The sequence below is a fragment of the Balaenoptera borealis genome, assembly GCF_965194805.1.
Source record: "Balaenoptera borealis genome assembly, chromosome: 1".
NCBI lineage: Eukaryota > Metazoa > Chordata > Mammalia > Artiodactyla > Balaenopteridae > Balaenoptera > Balaenoptera borealis.
This window is the reverse complement of record NC_138860.1, coordinates 50,625,620-50,646,342: the sequence shown is the minus strand read 5'-3', so window position 1 is coordinate 50,646,342 and position 20,723 is coordinate 50,625,620. Positions and strand designations below refer to the sequence as shown.

The 20,723-nt window shown below is 55.1% G+C and overlaps 1 protein-coding gene across 1 annotated transcript in view; it reads left to right on the top strand.

The window, feature by feature from the left end:
- The window catches only part of LHX4 (LIM homeobox 4), a 43,346-nt gene that overhangs the window by 20,074 nt on the left and 2,549 nt on the right, over positions 1 to 20,723 (top strand). Inside the window, exons 3-5 of the mRNA XM_082393221.1 lie at positions 14,221 to 14,423; positions 19,790 to 19,944; positions 20,347 to 20,518. Coding sequence (XP_082249347.1) covers positions 14,221 to 14,423; positions 19,790 to 19,944; positions 20,347 to 20,518 — 530 coding nt within the window. The remainder of the gene's footprint in view (positions 1 to 14,220; positions 14,424 to 19,789; positions 19,945 to 20,346; positions 20,519 to 20,723) is intronic.

Sequence of the window (20,723 nt, the reverse complement as noted above, 5' to 3'; positions counted from 1 at the left end):
AGATGTCCCTGGGTCGGAATTCTGCCTGGGGTTCAGGCAAGGCCTGTCAGGACCACAGACCTAGGGCTCTGCCACCGGAGAAGCTCCTTTGAGCCCCGGCCTTGCCCTAGGGCCCTATCTGATGTTTGGACCTCGACTGGCTGCCTCCGGGTGTGGGAAAGGGAGGTGGCAGCAGCTGAAGTGTAGGTTTGGGTTTGGGAGAAGTAGTGGTAAGGAAAGAGGGTCGCTCTAGACCCGGGAGGAGCCCAGGGTACGGGCTAAGGAGGGATTAGCACAGGCCTATGAGCCGTTAGCCCAAGACCAGAAATAAAAGTGACAATTACTCTCCCAGGCCGTTGCCCTGGACCCCTGTCTCCATGGCCTTGCTTATCAGTAATGTCCCTACTCATCTCCCCACCCCTTGCTGCCCACACACCTCCCCACCAGACCAGCGTCCCCCCTCACCGCTCAGCTCCTGATACCCCGACCCCAGCTCCTTCGGCAGGGCCCCCTCCGCCTACAGAATATCCCAGAAGCACTGTGCCACTAGAGCCTTCCACCCTGTGCCCAGCCTCCCAACCAGCTCACTGCTTTCCTTGGGTACCCGATGCCCCCAGCAAGATGCCCCATTTCGCAGCTATTTCATCGTCCAGGGATGAGGTCCACCCTCTCAAAGTCTCCCCATCCTTCCATGACGGTGATTCCAGCTCCTCAGTGGCCTGGCCACCTTGCCCCTTGTCCCTCCCGATGACTCAGCACGAGCTGCTTGCTTTGCTCATTCCTCACGCACCTGCTTGATCTTCCCCGTTGGCTTGAGGAAAGGCTTATTAGTCACTCATTTTTCTGTCTTCCCCACGCACCTGGCCCCGAGCCTTGCCCACAGGCCATCGCTGGGTTTGATGCCACAGAGGGTAGATTACATAGTGAATTCACAACGCGCTGTGGGGACCAGTTTCTTCCGTACCCAGCTTGGCATCCTGCGAGTCACAGAGGCCCAGGATGCCTCCGTTATTTAGCCCCAGTTCTTCTCCTTTCACAGGACTGCTCTGCTTCCTAAAGTGGCCCCCTCTCAGGACTGGATCCTCTTGTAAAGCAGGGGAGCTGGCCGCATATTCAGCGCTGAAACCAGATCATTAACTCTGTGATGCAGCTGCTGGGTGGAGAGAAATTTAAAACTGAAGTGATTCTCCCCACTGCCAATGGAGGGGCAATCAGACACGAAGATCGGGCACCTCTGAAGCCCTAGGGAGGCCACATGGATTTACAGGCAGTTAGGCCTCACCAGCTTTTGGGGACCATGGCTGTTTGGTACAGGAAGGCACATCTGCAGTACAGTTTGGTATAGCAAGTCACAGACCTCAGTGAGGACAGGGAGGGAGAATTGTCTACGGTCAGAGTGGCCTCACCTCCCAACCACAGGGGTCTTGGGACCTGCTGCCCACTTGGGGCTCCGGCTGTGATCTGGTCACAGAATGGGTGGGTCTGCTCCTCATTATAGCTCATTAAAGGTCACCAGGCACCTGCTTTCAGATGGCACATGTGCAGAGGGACACTGGGAGCAGAGAGAACAAGAGGTGGGGCAGGAGGGGAGGGCAGTCCCAGGCAGGCCAGGTCCCTCCCTCGTCGCACACCAGGCTGCAGGTGTCACCACCAGCAGCCTCGAGAGAGGGCCAGCAGGGGCCATGCACTTGAATTTGCCCGTCACTTGTGCCTGTGGCACTTGGAAGATGCCTGGTCAGAGGCATCTTCTCTATGCTCCTTGAAGTAAAAGAGAAAAAGAAAAAAAGAAAAAGCAGTGTTCTTTTATGATATCTGCCCTAAAGCCCGGCTCGGAGGCAGAGGGCAGGATTCATTGACCTCACCGATCAACAGTGTGGTTCTAAGTTCCAGAATCAATATTTTAAATCCCTTTGCCTATAACAAGGGGCAGGGCCACTGCTTTGCACAATTCCAGGGACATCTTTTATTCTGTGTGAAGCTTTGTGACTCAAGACTGTAATGTGAGGAGTGCCCCGCTGGAGGTGTGTAATACCCCAGAAGAGGGGGGAGGACAGAGAGGAAAGCTGGAGGTTGGCTCCCACTAGCTTCCAGCCTGCGAGACATGGTCGTACTGGTGACTGGCAGCAGAGGGCGATGTTGGTGTGTGCACAGGCAGAAAGAAGTACTGTCGGAAGGTTGTACTCTGTGGTTGTTCTGTTGTTTGAAGGGCGGGGGCTGTTAAACGCTGTCTTGCTCAGTAACATTGGCTGATTTTTGCTGTTGTTTGTTGTTTTGACTCTTGGGTCCTTGGCTCCCCTTCTCCAAAGGAAATAACATTCTGGGGCCTGAGAGGAGAGGCTTAGTTGACTAATACAGCATACTTCTAAGATTATTACAATTTGAATCGCAAGCCAGGGAGCCAACAACTCCTTGGGTTGCATTTGCTGAGCAGGTCTTTTCTGGACTGTGCATCCAGCATATGGAGGATCCCTGGCTCCTTGCAAAAGGACTAGAGCCTGGGGAGAGCAGCGGTCTGGGATTTGGGCTTCCCGGTCCCCCTTTTCATCACTGACTTGGTCCTGGGATGAGCCTGGCAGCTCCCTTACTCTGAGGTGTGGTGAAAACAGGTTTTCCGCTCCAGGAACTGGTTCAAGTGCTGGGGTCCTTAGGCAAGTTCCTTGACATCTCTGAGCTCCAGTGCCCTCTGCAGGAAAAATGGGAACGCTAATGGTGGCTGCTTTAGAAGACCTGGTACACAGTAGCATTTCGCAAAGGGGAGTTATTTTATCAGTCGAGTGGTCTGGTGAACCCAAAAGGAGATTGATTGAATTCCTGTCCTGTGTTTTACCGGCTGTTTGTCAGCAAACAAGTGACTAGGCCTTCCTGAAAACCTCATTCCCTTATCTGTTAAGAGGTGACATTCTAGCCCACAGAGTTGCTATGAAATGGGAAGAAGATAGGGTGTAAACTGTGTCTAGCACTGCTGGGTGCTTCATGCTCGGTGCTGTATCTCTGGGTTTCTGGCCCTGGATGTGTTCACCTGGCCTGCGGCCTTGGAGGACTAGCTGTCAGAGTTCTCCCCCAGGCTGGGCCTGAGCTGACCTCTCCTGCCCGCTGCTCCCTCCAGCTTTGAGACCTTCCCACTGAGATGACTTTTAAAGGCCTAGAACTCCTCAGATGGGGGCGGGGGTAGCCTGGCAGGTGGAGAGGGTACATGACAGTGGGCCGGGGACAAAGATGCCATGCCGATTTACATGAAGACTTGAGAAACGAACCAGTGATTATTATAATATGAAAACAAACAGCTATAGAATCAAAGAAAGGGCAAGAGTCCGTGTACATTTTTAAGGTAAAGCACAGCCTTTAAGAACATCCCAGGCTCGTGGGGAGCTTCAAGCCACGCCCTGGCCGCCAGGTGTGTGTGCTGGCATCTGCCTGCCAGAGGGGGCCGTGGGGAAGAGTCGGAGGCATTCTGGGGTGACTGCCACTCGGGGGGGTCCTGTCTAAAACTTCATGCTTCTCTGGGGGTGTCTCCCTGCCCCTGAGGCCCTCACCTGCCTGGCACTGCGGGGACCCAGCGGGATGGAGGGCTGCTGTGCTGTTGTCATTGGGGAGCTGTGTCCCCTCCCCCAGCCAGTCAGTCTCCAGGCAGTCAGCCTGGCTGTCAGCCCAGGGCAGGTAAGCGGCGTCCTTGGGAGCCCGGGAGCTGCTGATTTATCCCCGCAGTTCAGAACAGCCTGTTTCAGCTCCGGCTCGCTCTGTGTTTGGCCCAGCTGCAGGGTAGTTTTGCTGGCTCTGGCCAGGTCTTCATTAGTGACCTTGGGCCACTCACTCCGGTGACCAGGGCCTCCATCCTTCAGCTGGGCAGACGCCCACAGGACATCAGGCAATATGGGCCTGATGGGCCGATAAGGGCCCAGAAACCTCTCTCCGAGGTGGACGTTGAAGAGGGAGCAAGCGCCGGGTTTGAATCCAGGCTCAGTGTGAATTTGGGGCGTTAGACCTCTCTGAGTCTCACTCTCCCATCTCGAAAAAGGAATGGGAATAAAAATGTCTACTTTTCAAAAGTTACTATGAGGGCTGAGTAAAATGAAGTGTTCAGTAGCCATCATTATTGGTAGCTATTCCTATTAAGGCCATGACAGCATATCTATGTAGGGAGGAGAAAAAAAAGAGAAAAGGAGGGTCCTGGGGCAGAGGCTACAAAAAGCCTTGGGCCAGACAGGGGTCCTGGGGAGGGAGGTGGGGCCTGTCCAGTGGCAATGGCTGGTCAGGGGATTGGAACAATCGTCCACCTCTCGGTGTGCGGAGCTGCCGTGAGTCTTCCCCACAGGAGACCATCCCTCCCTGTGTGGTCCAGAGCTCTGTGGCAGTGACCGCAGCCCTCAGCCTTCACTTCCCAAAGCGGGGTTCCCAGCTCTGGCGGGAGGGTCCCGCCTGTGCTTGTGTGGCCGCCTCTAGCTAGCTTGTACTCTGTGGCCCCAGGAAGAGGCCACTTCAGTTCTGAGGTTGGTTGTGGCCCAATCTGGGGCCAGGTTCTTACTGAGCCACTTGTTATTTTTGATAACTACACACCTGTTAGGACATACACACACACACACACACACACATACACACACACTCTAGCAAAATGTGCTTGAAGAACTCACAAGGGGAGGGTCTCTTTGATGTGTGACTTTCCATAATTTCCGAATAGTTTATAGTCTAATTCCCTCGCTAAGCAAATTAAACCTCTTAAGGTAACGATCAGATGGTCCAGATAGTAGCTGTGCGTGCGGACATTTGTAAGATTCAAACACTGGTGGGACCAGGCCCACGGTCATTTGCGAAGGCCTGTAATCAAGGCAGAAGCAATTACTTAGCTGAGCAGTTCCCCCTGGGACCTGAGGCGGTATATCAGGCGGTGATGAGTCCACGGATTATATGTCTGCCTGCCCCGGAGGCCTCCCGTTCAGCTGCGCCTGCCCACCCTCCCAGAGCCCAGGCTCTCAGTGAAGGCCTCCTGACATCTCTGGAAGCTGCATACTGGAGACCTTTCTGCCTTGGGAGAATCTGTTTGGAACCAAATAGTTGCAGATCAGCCTGGGAGTCAGATGGCATCTGGGCTGTGGAAACATGGTCCCCAGGCAAAGAGGGATGGGGTGACATGGGAATGGGAGATGGGGGCAGCTTAAAACACACCAGCCGGCAGCAGCAAGTCCCGTTCTCTTAATCACTGGGGCTCAAACTCCTCCCTCCTTTACTTCCCACCCCCAGCCATTCAGGTACTGAGACACGGGGTCCCACCTCCAAAAGGCCCTTTCTTTCCATTCCCACTGCCTCTCTCCTCTCTCGGGCCCCTGTCACCACACCTCTGCACCGCTGGAAGCTTTTCTAATCGGCTGTCCTTCCCCTCTCGATCCCCTCTCTGCCAGTCTATGCCTTCCTGCTGCAGCCCATCTTTGGCCATGTTGCCCCCGTGGCTCCTGAATCCCCCGAGCCCAGCGCTCAGGAACCCGTGGCCTGGCTCCACCACGTTTCCTGCTGATTCTCTGGCCGAGGTCACACGAAGGTCTGGGGAGAGCCAGGCTCTGACTTGTCGATCTGGCTCCTGGGGTCTGTTGGTGCCCCTGGAAGCGCCACTTTCGGAGAAGCCACAGACCAGCCTTGCACCCTGTGGCGGGCATCATGGGTCCATGCAGCGGGCTGGCCGGGGGTATGGTGGGAGGGGGTGGGATGGGGCCTGTGTCCCCAAACGTCCATGCTGCTGCCTGCCTGTCCCCGTGTCTGCTGCACCACTGTTGAGAATGAGCCCTTAGCTCTTGAAGGGCTCAAGAATCAACAAGCAAGCTGCAGATGCTGCAAGGGGGCCAAGAGCGCCCATTATGCAGGGTTTCTCAGAGAATGGTCCATGCCACAGCTGTACTGGGGTCATCCGTGTGGGGCTTGTTAAAAGTGTGGGTTCTGGGCCCAGAATCAGGAATCTGGGGTGGATTTTCTGCTTCTAAGCAAACATCCTAGGTAGCACTTCTGCACATGGTAATTTGGTGACAGCTGGGCTAACACCTTGGCAGAGAAGAATTAGTCTGGAGTAAGGAGAGCCGATTAGGTGCCTAGAGGAGAGGAGTGGGAAGGAGGGACGATGTTGTTGGGCCAGCTGGCAGCCTGTCCCATCTGTGAAAAGGGAATAATAATAGCTACCGATAAGGGCTGTTGTGCGCTTTCAATGAAATAGCTCACGTGAAATCCCCTGGTGCATACTGACTGCTTAATGCATGTTCACAAAAATTAAGAGAGCTGGGCTGCACTCTCGTAGAAGAGGGTCAGATCCTACATGTCCCATTGCCTCTTGGGAAGCAAATCTCCCCCCAGCAGGGAAAGCGGGGAAGGATGGCTGGGGGAAGGGAGAGTTGGGCTGTAGACCTTTTTCTGCCACTAACTGGGCTGTGTGATCTTGGGCAAGCCCCTGACCCTCTCTGGGCTTCCCCAGTTTGCTTCTGTGTTAAATGAGGAGGTTGGACTAGGTCACTGGTTCTAAAGCTTTTCCCGTTGTATTCATCTCAAAGTAATATTGAACGCTCGTTGAAAAGAAAAACATTATATTAAAAACAAAAAGCAGAGCCTGAGGGGCAGTTTGTGAGTGTGTGTGTGAGTATGTGTATGGGGGAGCTGTGTCTGTATTCTCTAAGGCTCTAACATTCTCCGGTGTCAGGCCTTCTCCAAATATGGCCCCCGTCTATGTCTGGAGAAGGCTGACCGTTCTGGGGCAGAACTCTGTTTGCCGTGACATGGCTATGGTGGTGATATATGTTGGAAATATTGGTACATACAGTAACAGTAAATATCAGCAACTTACCTGTCAAGTGTGGTGATAGATAAAAGAAATACATGGAGGGAAGTGTCAACTGGGAGAAAAATATATGGCCGGCAGTAAATCACCACCAAGCAATTAAAGCATAAAATTAAGTTGTGTGGTATTTTGTTTCCTCGGGACAGTGCACCGCACTGTGGCAGCTCCCACACATGGGAGGCTGGCATGGGTCCGGGCTGGCTTCCACTGACTGCTCCCAATGGCCCAGAGAAAGGAAGAACATTGGGTTCAAATCCCAGCTCCACTGTCTATGGCTGTGAGGCCTCTGGAACGTTTCTTACCCTCTCTGAACTTGTTTCCTCATCTACAAATGGGGGAATGTGCATTAATGCATACCATAGGAGTGGGTCATTCACTACGTATGACCAAATAGTCACTGAACACATATCCCAGGCCAGGCACTGCTCCAGGCGTTGGGTCCACTGGTGAACCAAAGAGATCCAGCCCTGCTGTCACGGAGCTCGCCTTCTAGAGAGGGGAAAAGACAATACGATAAACGAACGAAATGCACAGTACATCCATGGGAGATGAGTGCTTTAGAGAAGGGAAAGGAAGTGCTGGGGTGGGGTGCAGGGGAGATGGTTAAGGACTGCCCCCTGAGAAGGATATATCTGAGGGGAGACCTGTAGAAAATGCAGGAGTGAGCCATGTAGATATCTGGGGAAAGAGCTCCGAGCCCAGGAAGCAGGCCGGATGGTGCAGGATCTTAGAGGCCAGTTAGGGGACTTTGGCTTTTACTCTGAGTGAGAGGGGAGCCACTGGAAGGTTTTGAGCAGGGGAGTGAGATGGTCCGACTCAGGGTCACTGTGTGGAGGATAGACGGTGGGGCAAGGGCTGCAGCCAGGAGATGCTTTAGGGGAGCTGTGGGCAAGGGGAGAGGGTGGCCTCAGCTGGGGAGGCAGTGGTGGAGACGGCGAGGGGTGGTCCAGGTCTTGGCATAATTTTGAGTGGTGCCAATGAGATTTGCTGACAGATCAGATGCGGGTGTCCGAGGCTGTCGGCCTGAGCAACTGGAAGAATGAAATTACCCTTCTCTGAGATGGGGAAGGTCACTGGAGGAACAGATGCTGGGATCTGCATCTGGATCAGGAGTTTGGTCTTGGGCGTCCAAGTCGAGATGCTGAAGACGTCATGGGATGTACCCGTCTGGAGTTGGGTCTGGGCTTGGAGGTGGAAGTAGAATCCCCAGGGGTGTAGGGTGGACAGAGAAGAGGTGTGGGAGGTGGAGGAAGGGCTGTCCGAGGAAGGAGCAGAACCAGGAGAGCCGGGTCCTGAGGCCAAGTGAGCGCAGCGTTCTAAGGAAGAGGGGTGGCCGATATGGTGGAAGGTCAGGGAAGGTTAGACCTGACCACTGGACTCAGCAATGCTGGGGCCGCGCTGACCTGGTCAAGTGCAGTTGGGGTTGATTTGTCAGTGGCACCTTGACTGGAGCATGTATTATTCAGGGTTTTCCATAGAAATGCAACCAACAGGGTGTGTGTGTGTGTGTGTGTGTGTGTGTGTGTGTGTATGTGTGTGTGTGTGTGTGTAAAGAGATTTAATTTAAGGATTGGCTCACATGATTTTGGAGGCTGAGAAGCCCCAAGATCTGCAGTCAGCAGGCTGGAGACCCAGGAGAGCTGATGGTATAAGTCCCAATCCAAAAGATGGCAGGCTCGAGACCCAGGAAGGGCCAGCATTTCAGTTCGAGTCTAAAGGCAGGAAAAGACCGATGTCCCAGCTCCCGGCAGTCAGGCAAGGGGAGTTCACTCTCACTCTTGGGAGGGCCAGCCTTTCTGTTCTCTTCAGGTCTTCACCTGATTGGATGAGGCCCATCACATTGAAGAGGGCAATCTGCTTTACTCCGTCGACTGATTCAAATGTTAATCTGTCCAAAACGGCTTCCAGACACACCCAGGAAAATGTTTGATTAAACATCTGGTTGCCCATGAAATTAACCAACGGAGTGGATTCAAGAGAAGACTGAGAGCGGGGGGGGGGGGGGGGGGGGGGGGGGGGGGGGGGGGGGGGCCCATTAGAGACCCTGCCTAGAGACCCCTTTTTTGTGGGATTTTGCTCCAAGGGGAGTAGAGAAAGGGATGGTAGATGCAAGGAGGTGTAGGGTCAAGAGAGGTTTTATTTTTTTAAGTGGCAGAACTATTGATAATAGCATGCTGTATGCTGCTGGGTAGATGTGGTAGAGAGGGGAAGTTAATGATGTGGGTGGCAAGGGGGCCAGTTGCTGGGTGAATGATCTTATTAGGCAGGAAGGAGTGGACTCTGCGCCCAGGCGGGCGGTCGGCCTTGACCAGGAGCACAGCCGAGTCAGCTGTAGGAAGCCGAGAGACCTGGGCAAGTGGCGGCGGGGTGGGGGTGGGGTATGTGTGGACGCGACAGTGGGAGTCCTGGCAGGCCTTTGCTTAGAGCTCCTTTTTTCTCCCGGAAATAGGAAGCCGGGCCGCCAGCTGAGACGGAGGATGAGGGGCTTGAGAGAGAGAAGGTATGGGAAGGTGGGAGGGCTAATGCACTAGGGAAGTGCCCTGTGCTTTCCCGGGCCCTCTTGAGGTCCAGAGCCTGAACTTAAGGGGAGCCCGGTCAGGGAGGTGGTGTGTTTCCCTCGGCCCTGTCGGACGCCCGGTGCTGCACGGAGGAAGCGGAGGCCTGAGAGCGGGACGCGGGTTCGGGGTGTGGGCGCGAGAGGGACTCCTAAGGTGGACCACGGCGTCTTTGCTGGGTAAGGGGGGGACGTGAGGCCACGAGGGGAGGGAGGGGCAGTGAGAGGGGCCGGGTTGCAGGGCTGTGGGCGTCGGGCTGCTGCGGGGACTGAGCTGGAAGGACAGGACGGTGCGAAGGTTGGAAGTTATTCCTGGAGGCGCCGCAGTTCCTGGTGACACAATCCGGGGTGGACCATGGGCGTGAGTGGCTGAGGAACGGTGGAGGCCATGCCTTTCAGGAGAAGAGGTCAAGGAAACGAGAGGGCAGGGGCAGGAGGGACCGCTCTGGGGACACTGACGCCACTGAGAATTACGGCAGCAGGGACGGAGAGAGCGACAGTGAGGCAGGAGGGAAACTCGCCCCGGGGTGGGGCGTGGGCCGGGGTGACAGTGACTGCCGCGGGGAGGTAGCGGTGTGGCCTGAGGGCCGCTGGCGAGGCTCAAGAGAGGTTACGTACCACGCGGGCGCACAGCAGGTGCTTGGTAAACGGGAGGTACATACCACGCGGGCGCACAGCAGGTGCTTGGTAAACGGGAGCTGCTCTTTAATCGTGTTGGTGACCAGAATATGGCACCTGGCCTGATGGCGGGTCAGAACTTAAAATCAGGAACGTGCTGGAACGTCTGCGGTGTAGGATTTACATGCGCCTGTTTCTAGAAGATGTGGTGCCTGCCAGGCCTGCGTGTCACCCTTCCTGCAGTATCCAGACACCCTGAAGTGGAGAGCGGGCCAGGCAGGCCTGTCGAGAGCAGCCGGGGTGGACAGATGAATGGGCAGAGGGGACTCAGGCTGAGCACGGGAGCAGAGGGGGAGGCCAAGGACACAGGCCCGGCCCTGCTCCCAGGGGCGGGGGCAGCCCCTGAATGTCAGCCATGACGTCCGGTGCATTTCCGGAAGCCCAGGCCCCTCACGCCTGACCTACAGGTGCAGGAAGGCGTTGGTAGGACCAGTTGGTGTGTTGAGGTGGCCCCTGGGGGCAGCCCCACATCACAGGCCTGGGAGCCGCATGCTCGGCGGCTCAGAGCAGCTGGGGATGCCTGAGGGGCACAGGGCCCCTGGAACCCACTTCCAGTCCAGAGTAGAGGCACCACGGCTGGCTGCTCCGTGATGTTTGCTGCCTTTGACGCCCACCGTGCGCCAGCTGTGCTGTCAGAAGCACCGAGTTCAAATCCTGGTCTTTTTACTCTTTGCCTGTGTGAGCCGAGGCCGGCCCCTCACCCATCTGAGCCTCAGTTTCTCATTCGTCAGAAGGCATCATAATCCCCGCCTTTCAGGTTGGGCACTCAGGAGACATCTGTGGAATGAGTGCAATGATGAGAGCAAAGTGGGGTGGTAGGTTTATGTTTTTGTAAACTTCGAGCCTCATTTCAATGGGGGGTTCAGTTCCCTTCTTAGGAGAGCTTTTGCCCGGAGCTGCAGTTATTGTGATGAGTGCTAATCCTTCTCCGCCTGCTTCGGACACGTGCTTGAAGGAGCAGTTCGTGCACTCGTTCCTCCCTGCGTGCATTCATTCACTCCTTCGGTGGGTCTTTGTGGCTTGCCTGCTGCTCGTTGGGCAGAGATAAGAGCATTGCCAGTGAGGTTGCTCTGAGAAGGAAAGTAAAGTTAGCCATTAGCAAGTCCTCCCTTGCGTTTTCTTTGTCTTTTGGATCAGCTCCAGCTGCTTTTCCCGGGGAGACCGGCTGTCCCTGGAGGCCTAGCAGGAAGGGCTGACCAGAGAGAGATTGTCCTTCTGGTGAGCAAGGCCAGTGCAGTTTGCACCTGAGCGGGCAGGGCCCCGCACACAGTAGGGGCTCAGCGATAGGATGAAGGGAATGCTGACTAGAAAATTCCTCGGAAGCCTCTTCCTTGGCCAGTGTCCTGCTCCGCCCCCGCCCCCAGCATCCTTCAGATTTGGTCAAGTTGGTTAGACTATTGGTTCCGTGTAGCAGCCGGGTTCACAGTTTTACCTCGTTTTGGACCCGGGAGTTTTAGCCGCGGCCATCTCATTATTGCTCATCACAGAACAAGTTGTGTGGCCTCTCCAGGCCGTGGCTGCCTCACCTGTGACTCTGGCTGGTCTGAGATCTGGACACTCAGGACAGTGTCATCATCACATCTGCAGCCCCACAGGACGGCGCCTTATTCTGGGCCCGCTGGCTCTGAGCAGAAGTTGGAGTGGGGGCGCCCCTCAGGACTGGGCCACGCTGGGAGAGCCCTGTGGGCCCAGGGGGTGCACGCAGTCCCCTCAATGAGGGTCCCGCTGGCCGTGCGCCAGGGGAGAGAGGTAATAAGGAGCAACTTCCACTTACCATCGGTATAAATCCCACAATCAGGAAAATTGCTTCAATTGCTAAAAAACGCCGGTGGGAAAGTCCATTTATTTTTCATTTTTCTTGTGCACTTGCCACCCTCATGCATGAATCACTGTCGGTATGTAGATTAAATTTATACCCTCGTTATCTTTCATGTCTCTGGGGCTCTGGTGTCAACTAGGTTTCTGGTTACCGAAAGCCCCTGCCTGCTTTTTAGTGGGGGGAGGATGTGGCCCTGCCTGTGGGCGGGGCCGCTGCAGGGTCTCCACTCTGTTCTGGAGTCTGCTCAGCCCTCCTCCCCCTCCGGTCTCCACCCCGTGACTCGGCCACAAAATAGGACTTGCTTTTTGGAAAACTCTAGTTCTTCTCTGGAGCTGCTTCTGCTCCAGCCTTTGCAGCAAAGGATTTGGACGCTCGGGTTTCGGTGGTTTATTTGGGAGGGTTTGCAGTGAGCAGGACGAAGGCATTGTTTCATTTTGAACACCTGCTTTGTGAATTGGCCTGGACTGGATAGACAAACTACAGGCAACTTGAAAACACACTCTAGTAACACATATACAGGCTTCCTTTCTCTTTGTCCTTCAGACACACACACGCGCACACACACACACACACACACACACACGGAAGAGCTGGGTGCCTGCCTGCCTGCCTTCCTCTCTCATACAGGCGACATGGTTAGACAGCAGTTGTGGAAGAAGCCTGGCTCTCACCTGTGCTCTGGGAGGTTCAGAACCATCTAGGACTGACAGTAGACTTTGTTCTCCATTCTCAGATTTAGCCATCTCCTTGCATAATCTCTAAAAGCATGGTTCTTTATTCACTGATTTATTTTTCAACAAACTTGATCTCTACTTTTCTGGGTCCTGGACTTGAAATCTGATGAAACCCTTGAAACCCTTTGAAAATTTGTTGAAAGTCCTGGCCCCCCCTCCTGATGCACAGTTTTGAAAAACTCGGGGCTGGTTGACAGAGCCCGTCCTGAGCTCCGGGCTGAGAAGCCCTGCTCTGAAGAGGCCTGCTCCCATACATGCCACCGTCCTCACAAAACCGAGGGGCATTCCAGGAGTTCAGAAGCCTGGGGTCCTTCCAAGCCAAACAGCTCAGGCCCTCACACCCCGACACCCTCCTCAGATCTCATCTCAGAAGAGCAGTCCCTGGGGCCACGCTCCTGGCTCTTTCGGGGTTACCCATCTAGACTTAGAGAACCCCACTTCTCTCTGTAACCCCATGTCCCCGGGAGGGGGCTGAAGCCGCAGCTGGCCGTGCCTGCTCCAGGCCCCTGCAGCCCCCGGCAGGTATCATTACTGCACAAGAGACCCATCATTCTGCATTAATCTGGGATTCATCATGATAGCCATGACCATAATTAATTTATTTGGTATTAATGGGGATGAAATATGTACTGTCCTTTCAGGGGAAATCAGGCTGCCTATAAGCATTAGTTAAAAGGACCATTAAAATCAAACCTTCCCCAGATCCATTAGGCAAAGTCTTTCATCCTGAAGAAGATAAAGTTCTGCTGTGTGAAATGTCATGAATAATTAGGTTGATTGCTGTTTTAAACTCTGCCCCTTCCTCCCCAACCCTCCCACCTCCCTCCTGCCGCAGAGTCCCCCACACACCCACCGCTTCATCGTCACATCTGCACTGGCCCCCGATTCCCCTCTGGCCTCTACGACCACTGGCGTAGCTCTATGTGTATGGCCAGGATGGGGAACGGGGCTTAAATGACCCAGCTGGACTATAGTTGCAATGAGTCTACTTCTCTTCTTTTCCCAACCTTGGGCCCGGGGGGTGGGCACCTTCCTCTTGCCTCGGTGCTGCTCCAGAAAGGGGTAGATGGGAAGAGGTCTGAGGCAGCATTTTTCAAACTGAGGTCTGCAGGCCCTGCGCCTCGAATGGTGGCAGGGGTATAAAACGCAGATTCCCGGGCTCACATCTCAGGGGCTGTGCATGGGAAGGGGACGGAGGCTGCTACGGAGGGTTTGGTGTCTGCCGGATGGAGGGGAGAGGCAGGAGAGAGAACCCATCGTGAGAGGCCCGCTCTGAGGCTGAAGTGCGATTTCTCCGGAGCCCCGTGTGGACCCTGGCGTGTGGCGTGTCCCAGCCACACGGGCCTCTCCCGTGGGGAGCACGGGAAGAGGCGTTTCACCTGATGCTTTATGCACATGGGCGCACACAGTTGCCCCGTGGGGCTGGTCCTCTAGGCAGAGGGTGAAACTGCCTGCTCAGTGGGACCTGGAAAATCCTACAGCCCTGGGTGAACTGACGAGCTGTTAATCGGACAGTTGGGTGGCCCAGGGGTGGAGGCCTATGGACCCCCCGGAGCGGCGGGGTGGGGGAGGGACAGCTGAAAAGTGCGCACAAGCCGGAGCCCGCCTCCCTGCCCCGCGCTCTAATCCTTTCACGCTACCCTGACAGGCGCTTCGGCACAAAATGCACGGCCTGCCAGCAGGGCATCCCCCCGACCCAGGTGGTCAGGAAGGCGCAGGACTTCGTCTACCACCTGCACTGCTTCGCCTGCATCATCTGTAACCGGCAGCTGGCCACGGGGGACGAGTTCTACCTCATGGAGGACGGGCGGCTGGTGTGCAAGGAGGACTACGAGACGGCCAAGCAGAACGGTAATCAGCACGGCCCCTCCCCCGGCCTCCGTGCCGGCCGGCCGCCCCTCGGAGCCCTGCTCGCCCCCTGCCTCCTCTAGAACCTTCCAGATGCCTGCAGGGAGGGAGAACCCCCAGCCCCCAGCTCCTGGCACTTGCTGCTCTGCTGAAGCATCCACCGGTTTCCGGCTGCTGAGCGGCTGTCTGTCTCGCACGCCAGCACGCGGGCTCGGGAGCAGCCGAGGACCTTGTGCCCATCATCTCGAGGCCCCTCGCTTGGGGCGGGGCCGGGAGGGTGCTCCGCCTGCAGTGGACACTGGAGCTGCTCCTCAGTTTCCCATATCGGGGTGCACATTTACCTCCGCACCTCAGAGGCTGCAGTCAGCAAGAGCCCTCGCGTTGGCCTAAGTCACCCTTGGACCGGGTCAGCTCGTATTTCAGTTGATTGTATTCTGTTTGCCCTCTCAGACTGTGGGCTTCTCGAGGGCAGGGACTTAGGCCTGACGACTCTTGTGTCTCCCAAGCCCCTCATATGGGAGCAGATGCTCAGCCAGTCTCCTCGTTCAGGGAGCCCCAACCATCTCAACTATCTGCTCCCGTGCACCCCGCCCCCCTTCCCTGGCCACCTCAGGGCCCTGCGCACGGTCTGCACAGAAGCTCGCAGCACAGGCTGATGTCGGGCCCCAGCCTTTAGTAACCACGCTGGAAAGCCTGCCTTCACAGGGGCGGCCTGGGCAGCAGCGGCTCCTGCCCTCCAAGGCCTTGTTCCTGGGCAGCCCTAGGTCTTTCCTGGGCCTTCCCAGGGCCTAGAGAGGGCTCGGACCCCTCCCCCCCATTCCCCAGCGCTCCCCGAAGGAAAGCCAAGCCCGACTCCCCACCTCCTGCAGCCCCACCTCAGGCTTCTCACTCACGGCTGTGCCCTCCACCCTGGCTCCGAACATGGCATTTGGCCAAACTCAACCTGGGAATCTCAGGCGCACAAACTCGTGAAACATCCAAGGTCATTTGCCTTTGACTGGAATTTTTATCGACTCAGGGTGTTACTGCGGAACACTTTTGTTGACGGCTCTGGGCTTGATGAAAAAACAAAGGAACAACAATTTCATGTATCTCCTTCCAGATCTTTCCTCGGTCCCCACATATATATTATATAGATATGAGCAATGCATGGAGAAATTAGTCTCTCGCTAATGAACGCAGTCAAAGGGTTTGTGGTGGTGAGGAGGCCCTGTTGGTGAGGCCGCGGGAGCCGAGCTCAGCCTGGGAGGGACAGCGCGGCAGGGCCTCTTCTCTCTTCTGCTCCCACCCCCAGAGTTCTGGTGCTTGGCATGGACAGCCCTTCAGTCTCTTCTCCTTTTTCAGGGGCCTCTGCAAGCCTGCTCCCAGGCTCTTTGCCTTAATGTATTAATCTGCTCTGGCTCCTTAAAACTCACTCAGTGCTGTTACTTTGGAGTCAGTTATGGTGTCACAGAAGATTAGGGATAAACCCTCAGCGCAGATGGACTCAGAGAGCCCAAGCTGCCCGTGGAACTCTGATGCCCTTCACCAGAGACCCCAAGGATGCAGGCCACCCCCAGGGCCAGCGGCTGCTTCTCACTGTCAGAGGCCTCCTTCAGACCCTGAGCACTTGCAGCCTGGCGTCCACGGCTGCTGTGGATGGGTCGAGAGAAAGGGGAGACCAGCCGGGGAGGCAAGAATGACCCAGTGGGGCTAATGCTTTTATCGAGGATGGTTTGCCCCGCAGCAGACCTCTGTAGGGTGGTGGAAAGACACCGAATTTGGCCTCAGAGGTTGGTGGGCATCTCTGCCGGGTCATGCACTAACTTGCGGGTTCCCCCGGCAAGTTGTGTACCTGGTTGAGCCTTGGCATCTCAGCTCCATAGGGGTGGGTCAGAGCACCTGTCACATAGGGCTGTGTCCTGAGATTTCCAGAGGCTGACACTGGTGGAATGGGACGTTCCACGAGGGAGAGACCAACGTGGAAAAGAAATGCAAACAGTAGGTGAGATCTGTTGTAGGTTTGCCAGCAGCTGGGGGTTACACAGTGTTTCTGGTCTGTTCCTCCTGCCTCTGGCTGTCAGTGAGGCAGGGGCCACTCCATCCCTTGAAATCTGGGTGCTCCTTAGCATAGCAGGGGCCTTGGTCTGCTGAGGGACATTTGGCTCTCTCTTTTTATGTTTTAATTCCTCCTTGCTAATCTAAACCCTTTTTCAGGCTTAGGTTCCCTCCCTGGTGCTACCCAAAAGACTGAGTATCAGCTATTTGTATCTTGGTGTGAATGATTTTGTTCATTTGTTAGTCTCCCTGGATATTTGCATTTTCAATATGATGAGGTGGCATTTTATGCCAGGGACAAGTGCTAGGAGACCCTGCATAATTCAAAACTAACATATTTTAAGACTAATTTTCCCATAGGAATTAATGTAAAAAGTCGGGGGGGGGGGGTGGGCGTGTATCCTGGGAGCACATAAATCCATAACCAGTGAAGTGTATCTTTGCCTTAATGCTACTTTTTATTTTCTCAGCACTATCTCAGTCTCTCCCAGATGCTCTCTCCTAAATTAACAGCCTAGGGTATCATGGTCTTGCTTGGCCTTCCTCATAGCATTTTATCACATTTAACTTCCGTACCAAAGTTATTGATTTTTGGGTACATTTTTCAGCATGAGCACTGCCACCACTACTTAATGAATACTTGGATGATATTGTTATAGGATATAAAAAAGATTTTAAATTATAATAACAGTGAATGTTAAAATAAGAGCATAATAGTCACCATAATCGCAAGAAGAAAGTTCCGCGTACATAGCCAGCCATGCGGAACCAAGGAGCCACCAACCCAGGATGACAGGGGTTTGTCCCAGTGGCGCTGCCATCTGGCCATGGTGAGAACAATCTCTAATGCACTAGGCCAACCTATTTTGAAATTAAGCAATTCTCGATGAATTGAAAAAATTTTTGGTGGTTTCATTATTTCAAATTTTGTACATAAAGACCATATGGATATTTGTAAAGTGCACTATTTCGTATTTGCATCAAGTTCTGTCATGCTCTTATCTCTATAAATATGGGCAGACGGGAGTGATTCCTAAGAACAGAATTTAAAGAATTTTGGAGGTTTTCCTCAGTGTGTGTGCCTCAGTGGCTCTGGAATCCTTCCTCTTTGGGTCCAGGACCCCAGGGAGGGACTTGAGTGGTGGGCTTTGAGGATGACACTGCTCTGCTGGGGAAGAAAACAGCCCAAGGAGGAGAGAGGACTGGGGGCCTTGCCCCCCCTCCGCTGTGTGCACGATTGATCGTAGTGTGAGCCTGGGCTTAATGTCATTAAGGATGACTTAATCCTACAACGTGCCACCCACCCAGGCTTCAGAGGGGCGAGGGGACTTGCCCACGTCACTCACTCAATGAGAATGGTGAACCCAGGTCTTCTGACTCCAAGAAAAACCTTTTAGAATTGTTGTGAGGGTCGTAGGCACATAAAGCTCTTAGATCAACGCCAAGCACATAGTAAACACTTAATAAACATTAGCTATTATTATTGTTGTTCCTAAGACAGGGTTTTCTTGGGTGGAAAGGAAGAAAGGTAGGAAGATAGGCATGGAGCAGACCCCCTTCAAAGTACACATGTGGGAGGGGCACAAAGAACCGGAGGGCCAGACGCAGCTGCCCATTCGCTCTTGCTTGACTCCGGGGGTGCTAGGCAGAGAACGGAAGTAAGTCTAAGTGCTGGGAGAGGAACAAACCACTCACACCCAGTGCCTCTCTCTGTGCCTGATTCTGACTGAGAATAAACAGCCTTTGACCCACAGGAACTTGATGGTCAAAATCCATTGAAGACAGTTGATCAATCAGCATGTTGTCTTGAACACTCTTCAGACCAGTGTTTTTCAAAAAATTTTGACTATGATCTGCAGTAAGAGACTCATTTTACGTTTCAACTCAGCACACATATTCATACAGCAAGCATTGATCAAGTTTCATGAAACAATACTTGCTCTCATCTGCCTCATCCATCCCATCGCATTCATCCATCCCATTCCATCCCATCCCATCCATCCCATCCCATCCCATCCATCCCATCCCATCCATCCCATCCCATCCCATCCATCCCATCCCATCCCATCCATCCCATCCCATCCCATCCCATCCCATCCCATCCCATCCATCCCATCCCAACCCATCCCATCCCATCCCATCCATCCCATCCATCCCATCCCAACCCATCCCATCCATCCCATCCATCCCATCCCAACCCATCCCATCCCATCCCATCCCATCCCATCCATCCCATCCCAACCCATCCCATCCCATCCCATCCATCCCATCCATCCCATCCCAACCCATCCCATCCCAACCCATCCCATCCCATCCCATCCCATCCCATCCATCTCATCCATCCCATCCATCCCATCCCAACCCATCCCATCCCATCCCATCCCATCCCATCCATCCCATCCCAACCCATCCCATCCCATCCCATCCCATCCATCCCATCCATCCCATCCATCCCATCCCAACCCATCCCATCCCATCCCATCTATCCCATCCCAACCCATCCCAACCCATCCCATCCCATCCCATCCATCCCATCCATCCCATCCCAACCCATCCCATCCCAACCCATCCCATCCCATCCCATCACATCCATCCCATCACATCCATCCCATCCATCCTACCCCATCCCATCCCATCCCATCCCAACCCATCCCATCCCATCCCATCCCATCCCATCCATCCCATCCATCCCATCCATCTCATCCATCCCATCCATCCCACCTCATCCCATCTCATTCCATCCCATCCATTTTATTTCCTCTCTTAGTTTTTGATCAACTAAATTGACTTCACAACACACTAGTGGGCTCTGACCCATAATTTATGAACATTGCTTAGGTCACCCCTGCTATGAGTCCAGGGCTGTGGAAAGGCAGCGAAGCCGTGGGTGGGACCTGGGGGAACGGACGTTCCTGATGGGAGGAGGGGCAGGCGCCTGGGGCAGCCCAGAGCACAGACTTCATTCTGGCTCCTTCACCTTTGCAGCCTGGGCAGTAACTCACATGGCTGGCCAGTCAGAGTGTTTGTTATGATGGGGAAACGCATGGAATGGTACACCTTCAGCCTGAGGAAAGCCCCTGTGTGGCTGGGCTGGCAGGGGAGAGGCAGGGAGCTGAGGCAAGGAGGACATCGTCCTCACTTTTCAGTGACTCAGAGGGCCTGTGGTGCAGGCATCGGCTCCCTGGGGTTGGGGACCACTCCCCTGTGATAGTCCCCATTTTCCCACACTCTTGCCCATAGCAGGCAAGATTACATGAGGAGAGGAGGAAGGCGGGTTGAGACCCAGCTGCTACAGATGGGCTGGACCCAGTAAGAAGTGGTTTTCATTGCAGATGACTCAGAGGCCGGAGCTAAGCGACCCCGGACCACCATCACAGCGAAGCAGCTGGAGACATTGAAGAACGCCTACAAGAACTCCCCTAAGCCCGCCCGGCACGTGAGGGAGCAGCTGTCCTCGGAGACAGGCCTGGACATGAGGGTCGTACAGGTGAGGCACCAGCCACCCTGGCCTCCAGGCCTCCTTTGCTGACCGGGGAGCCCGGGCCCGGCGCCACCCAGGCCGGGCCTGGGGCAGGGGTGGGGGGTGTCCTGTGGGTCCCTGCATCGGTGCCCTCCACGTGAGGGAGGCTTCGGGAGTGGTAACCATGGCACCTCATCAGCAGTGTCACTGATCCCCTGGGGGGGGTTGGGCTCAGGGCCACAACCCCCGGAAATTTGCCGAATCAGAGACACGTTTCTGAGGCCCAGGCAGGGGGAGTGGTGGGCACGTCCCTTTCCTTGCCCTGAACTCTGCTGAGGCTTCAGTCTTTGTCTTTTGTCTCGGGGACCCTGGGGGCTTTGGGTTCGTGGTGGACGCCCCCCGAGAGTGTCCCTTGTGCTTGTGTGGCAGGTTTGGTTTCAGAACAGAAGGGCCAAGGAGAAGCGGCTGAAGAAGGACGCGGGGCGGCACCGCTGGGGGCAGTTCTATAAGAGCGTCAAGAGGAGCCGGGGAGGCAGCAAGCAGGAGAAGGAGAGCTCGGCAGAGGACTGTGGGGTTAGTGACAGTGAGCTGAGCTTCCGAGGTGAGCAGGGCTGCAGGGGCGAGGCCCAGGCCCTAGGAGAGGCCCCTGGGAAACAGTAATCCCCGATGCTCACGAGGGGTCTTTCTTGAGGCCTGGCCAACTCCCTCCCGAACACAGCCCTCCCTGCAACTTGGAGTAAAGGGCAGGGGGAAAGGGTAGTGGCCCTTCCAGAGGGGACAGGGCAGAGGAAACCAGAGCTCTGCTG